At 41.4% G+C, this 6,156-nt stretch overlaps 1 protein-coding gene across 2 annotated transcripts; it reads left to right on the forward strand.

Moving 5' to 3' along the window:
* The first annotated feature begins 728 nt into the window (after positions 1 to 728).
* On the forward strand, positions 729 to 5,534 carry myadma (myeloid associated differentiation marker a). Of its 2 annotated transcripts, none has more exons than XM_046063924.1 (2): positions 729 to 869; positions 3,941 to 5,534. In XM_046063924.1, exon 2 carries the CDS (start codon positions 4,077 to 4,079, stop codon positions 4,923 to 4,925), a length of 849 nt encoding a protein of 282 aa, XP_045919880.1. In that variant the 5' UTR covers positions 729 to 869; positions 3,941 to 4,076; the 3' UTR covers positions 4,926 to 5,534. The 2 variants fall into 2 exon arrangements, with proteins under 2 accessions (XP_045919880.1, XP_045919881.1); XM_046063925.1 differs by lacking the exon at positions 729 to 869 and adding an exon at positions 876 to 1,016.
* The last annotated feature ends 622 nt before the right edge of the window (positions 5,535 to 6,156 follow it).

Below are 6,156 nucleotides of genomic sequence, written 5' to 3' on the forward strand. Positions count from 1 at the left end.
CCTAATCTGAGCGCTCATGTCCCCACCACTTTTACAAACAAAGTGCCTTGCCAGCTTTAAAAAATAGGCTTTACCACAATAAACCATGTGTATGTTTTGCTCCTATTGTTGGCATGAACAGTGCAAGAACACTTCTTTCCCGCTGCAGTTGGCCTCCTCAACAAAGCCAGGTCCCCCACTGTCACTGACTCTCATGCCCCTCATAAACACACACACTCACACACACACACACACACACACACACACCTGACCCCACACCTTAGAACAATGCTCCACTTTGAACAGTGTCCATTGCACTAATTCTTTTATGGTTACTGTGAATTTTTTCACATTGCTTGTTAATATCTTGTATATTTTTGGCATTCTTTTTTTCCATTAGTATTATTGTATTATTTTGTATACTTGTTCATTTTTGATCTCTTTACTTATAGGCCTATTTATATTATGTTCTGTAAAGCACATACCAAGGCAAATTCCTCCTATGTGAAAATGTACTTGGTAATAAACCTCATTCTGATTCTGATAGCAACAAGCAGATATGGGAAAAGTGGCTACACCACAGAAAAAAAATCACAGATCTTTAGCAAAGAGATAGGTACTAATTCTTTCAGCGGGCATATTCGCATCAGTTATTTTCTGCTGGCGTATTATGACACACTTTGAATTGCGACGACCTTACTGAGGGTTGGAGAGGGTTTCAACAGTTTACCAAATATGGCCAGCGCGGGGCGTGGGATCCACTCAGCTGTATGAGGTATGGGTCGATGGGTGGATGAGAGAAGGGGATGCGCCGCTAAGGAGGCTCCGCGCGGTGTTCAGGAACTTAAAGCTTATAGAAAAACGAAAGACAACTCCCACACTAGAAATCGGTAAGATCATTCTCCAGTCTTGTTTTTTTTTTTTTTCGCAGAGAGTTTATGCAGAAGTCTGGAGAGCGTTTATTCTGGTCTATTTTTGGACAAGCGAGAAGAGCTCATTATGGCACAGCCCTCTGGGCGCGGTATCACCTCTATTTGGTACGGAAAAAATCTATATCACTCACTTTATGCGCCAGTTGTAATGTGTAGGCTATAGGCTATTTTACAGAGTAGGCTATACTATGTACTAAAGTTAAACTATCTCCTCTGGTTCCATTATAACGCTGATGTGTCTGCTTGCAGCCTCGACTCTCTTAAAACCAGGAAATAACGGAATGTATGAAGAGGTGTAGTTAGTTTTAAGAAGCTTTCTGTGTTCATACGCTCCCATTTCACGCCAGTGTAAATGATCAACATTTAAGGTATGGGCTAGGCCTACACAGTGATATAGGCCTAAGCTACAGTAGCACTATGTGTTTGTTTTGACCTATATGCAGTAGGCCTATGCATAGCATAAAACCAAAAAATCAAACGAGGCTGGTTTCCTGTCAGCAGGAACAGCACAAGGTCACGTACACCACACAACCACATCTTTCTCAGTATGCTTCAACAGGTTTTTTTTATCTTTTTTATCTAAACAGTTTCTCTCACCATGTCAAACTGGGAGACCAGCAGCAGACCTATGTTTAAACTCATAATATTTCACTAGAAAAGATGATGGATTCAAGCTGATGTTAAAGAGGGAGGTTTTTTTGTATTATCAGCTGAAGAGCTGCATTTCTAGCTCCAGGCTTGATTCACATTATGTCTGACAAAGTGATTAAGTGCTCATTTGGTTGCTGGTGTGGGTTCCTGCGGACATGCCGTTAGCGCTCCAGAGCTGCTTCCTGTGTATTACTCTCATTACACAAAACAGAAAGTAGACTCTATGGCATCATCGGCTAAAAGACAAATGCGATTAGCCATTTTCAAGGTTTGCATTGGCAGAATGACGCAGCATTCTTTTCTCCATGGCAGATGCACCAACCGCTCTGTCTGTAGAGCAGAGGTCATGGTCTCAGCATCTGCATCTACAGCAGATACCTCATCATCTGTTTGTCAAATGCCAGTACTGCAATTTAAAATTTGGCAAGGGCGCATTGCCTCACTTCATTGTATTCCATGAGTGAGAGAAATCCACCTCTCTTTCAAAATAAAGCTCATTTAACCTGTGGCAATGGAAGGAGGTTTTAGGTGGAAGTTTCCCTTATGTCACTTTATCTCATGAATTATCTGTGAATCTGGCTTTCAAACGGCATGTGAAGGAAATGGCGCAGAAACTACTCTTACATAAGAATAAAGCACGCTTTGGTCTTGAGGACAGGATCGCACAGTTAACTATGAGCTCATAGGTGTTATTTACACTGGGGACGCTGACACGTCCCCACCACATTTTGAAATGGCTGATTTTGACCCCGTGACTTTTTGAAAGCATTTGTTAAAATTGTTCTGAAAAATAGCTTGCACCAAGAAATGTTAAATAGGCCAAAAGGAAAATGCTTTGAGAAAAGTTTATTTGCACAATAAAAAAACATGCAAAGCAATTTCAATATAGAAGAAACAACTGTGCATTGCCCCAAAAAGGTAACAGGCTGATGATTATTGCATTCTATTTATTTGTCACCTGCCAGTTGATTTTATTTGTTTCACTTTTTATAAATGAAGACATTTCCACCCTAAAGTGAAGCAGAAGATGTCACCAGAATGCAAGAAATTAAGTGTTTAATGCTCTGAATCTTCTGGGGAGAACCCATCATATCATATTTCTTCAAAATAGTGTTAAAGATCTCCTCATCTTGTTTTTGAGCATCGTCTGGTCTCGTGACAGAAGTGTATCATCAAGCCCTGAATTTGGGCCCTTATGTCCCCACCACTTTTCAACACAAAGTGACTGTGGCTTTGGAGATCCTTTATTCTCATGCTGATCGCTCTATTTTAGGATGCAGTTTGTTATTGTTCTTTGTATTTTATTACAGCAGATAAATATACTAATTGTGTAGTACAAGAAAAATAAGATAATAGAAAGATTCTCCTCATTATCAACACAAAGAGCCTCACAAAGGTTTCCTGAAAAAGCTGCCTCAGGATATAAGTTTTCAAATTTAAAACCACTGCTGCTCACAAAACCAGATCTCCGGCCTGTTTAACTCTTGGTACCCTGCGAGTGAATACTGAACTTGGGAAGACTGGCTTATAAATGGAGTGGATTACAGAGGATTTCAAAACTCCAATGTCTCACGCAAATGGTCGATTTTGAACTTTAACTTTGAATCTCATTAATGCCGTCTGTGATTGTCTCTGGTGCTGTATGTTGTCTTGTTATTTCTGGCCATGCTGAGATCTTAAACTCAATGACATTACCTGATTAAATAAAGGTAAAAATAGGCAGGTCTGAATGGTCTAGGGGTGTCAAATACAGATTGTACAGCAAATATAGCAGCAAATGGGATATATAAATTAAATTGACTTGGCTTGAACTAAAAACCGCCACATATTGGACACTAGAGGGCACGAATATCCAACTGTTACGTCCAACCCCTTCAAGCTGAAGACGGAAAACTCCCACTTCCTGTAAACCTTCCTGGCACAGGTCACAGCTTGAACAAGTTCCTCAGTCATACCTCGGTCTTTACGCAACTGTGGTTTGAGCCTGAACATGTCAGCCAGGGATGAAAAACTCATTAATAATCAAACTAGCAGCTCTTATGTTGCCGTTTCTCACCATTTGACATTAGCTTTGGTTGTCATTTACCCAAGATATGAAACAAGACTGGACACTGGACAACTTCTTTATTATAGGCTGTTCAGGCTTAAATGATGCATCATTAATTTAGGGCTACAACATTTGTAAGAAAGCAGAATATGTTTAAATCTCTACTTAAGAAATGAAGCACCATAGGATGCTTTATTCCACTGATCTACTGCACAGTACTGCCTGCCTTGCATCTCTATTCTACATATTTCTATATGTAGTACAGGTTCCTGTTTTATCTTTTCACCAAATTTAAATTTATTCAGATTTCTCTCTTGTTGTTTTTCTGCAGAATATGTGACAAACGTCCACAGAGTGAGTGACAAGCAGCCCACTTGAGATCCCCGTTCAGTATTAAAGACTCATCTTAACCCTCGCTGGACGACAGAAGCCACTTCCATCTCCTGACTGATTGCGATTTTCCCATCATGCCACTGATCGTGTTGTCCACCCCCCGGCTGCTATGGGTGCGTTTAGCTGCCCTGGTGTTCACCTGCGTGGCGTTCAGTGTCGCAGCACACGGAGCCTGGGTGCACAACGTAAGCATGGGTGACTGGTGCATCTTCTGCTGGGCGTTCAGCTTCACCTGCACCCTGCTGGTCCTGCTGGTGGAGCAGTTCGGCCTTCAGGCCCGAGCCCCGGTTTCCTGGTCCAATTTCCCCATCACTATCGCCTGCTACGCCACCTTCCTCTGCCTCTCTGCCTCTGTCATCTTCCCAGTTTTTTTCATTAAAAACCAGAGGCTTAATGACGAGGTTCGTGGATATCGCATCACTTCCACCGTCTTCTCCTGCCTTGCAACGGTAGCCTACATGGGGGAGGTGAGCCTGTCTAAAGCGAGACCAGGAGAGGTGGCAGGTTACATGGCTACTGCTCCAGGCCTGTTGAAGGTGAGCCAGACCTTTGTGGCCTGTGTTATTTTCATCCTGGTCAGCGAACCCGTGTCATACAACCATCACGCAGCGCTCAAGTGGTGCATGGCCGTCTACTGCATCTGCTTCATCGTCTCCATGGCTGTGGTGGTGATGTGTGTGGGCGAGTGCACCGGCCTTCTCCCCATTTCCTTCCCCAAATTGCTGTCTATTTACGGGATCCTGGCAGTTATCATGTACTTGAGTGCAACCATCATCTGGCCCGTGTTCCAGTTTGACAAACAGTACCGGTATGGAGGCCAAGATTCAAAACTGATCACTGTCTCGGTGCTTACTGCGCTCAACTTCCTGCTTTACCTCGCTGACCTGGCCTACTCTGCCAGACTAGTGTTTGTCACTGCCTGAGAAGAAGAGATGAAGAAGGGAGACCCATTGAGTGATGGAGAACAGAAATAAATTGTATAAGAGCTTGAGTGGCTTTGCAGAAAAGTCTAGCTAATGTCGAACTTACTCTTCCTTTTTGGTGTCTAATTGTAAAATGCTGCAGTGAGATGTCATGTTAAAACAAGGAAAGTACATGTTTATATATTCCCAGATATCTGCGGTGACAGTATTTAACCTCTAATGTGATTAAACCTGTGCTAAATATGCAACACAAGTTTAATGTGAACGATCTAAAGGTGAAATTTCACATGATGGTGTGACAAAAGCTTGTAATGTTGTTATAATCCAATGAAGTCAACACACTGGAGCTCAGGTGAACAACAGAAGAAATGGGAAGAAATGTATTTACTATATCTGAGACATGCAGAGGAACTTGTATAATACCCCACACTCTCATCACAACCTGACAAAGGTTTGTTTAAAGTCTTCTTTTGTTAATAAGCTTTTGGAGGAAAATAATTTAGCTGTCCTTTTGTGCTGATATCATATGATCTGAAACATTTTAAAAGAAAGAATTTGACCAAATAAAGCTTTTAGTTAAACCAATAAATATTTTATTTTTTAAGCACACAAGATGGTATGTGCTGTGATTGTGGTTACACCATGTGTTGTGGCTTTCATAATTCACTGCATAAAATTTGGAGCTTTGCTTCTGTGGAAGATTCTTCTAGGTAGTCAAGATACATAAACACAACTAATCAAGCAAAACACCAGGATGATATATAGACAGGATCTTCAGGACACTTGGATAACTTCATTGCAATATTACAGATCACAACAAAGTATGGACGTAAGGAAGTTTGTTGTCATTATAATCGCTGCCACAAAATTCTGTTTGGTATCTCAGAAGCAGCAGCAAGGCACAAGATTAAAAATACACGTCAGACAAACTAGACAACACAGTACATAAACAATAAATAATAAAAGGAGTCAGTAATAAATAAATAAATAAATAAAGGCAACAACGGCATACAGTGCTTTAAGAGTTCGTTGCATATTGTACCACACACTGTATCACAATAGTATGGGTCTGTATTGCATGTTTATAGTCCTCATTTATGGTTGTCGAGTTTGTGTGTTTGTGTGTGTTTGTGTGTGGGTGGTGGAGGGGCCGATGGAGGCTATAGCTCTAGGCTAGGCTAAAGCTGTTCCTCAGCCTGTTTGTTCGGGTTTTCAAGATGCGGTGCCTCTT

This window comes from Micropterus dolomieu, linkage group LG12, assembly GCF_021292245.1.
Source record: "Micropterus dolomieu isolate WLL.071019.BEF.003 ecotype Adirondacks linkage group LG12, ASM2129224v1, whole genome shotgun sequence".
Lineage (NCBI taxonomy): Eukaryota > Metazoa > Chordata > Actinopteri > Centrarchiformes > Centrarchidae > Micropterus > Micropterus dolomieu.

Bases quoted from the DNA above. Each gene is read 5' to 3' on its own strand.
- myadma (XM_046063924.1), top strand. From the start codon at position 4,077: ATGCCACTGATCGTGTTGTCCACCCCCCGGCTGCTATGGGTGCGTTTA.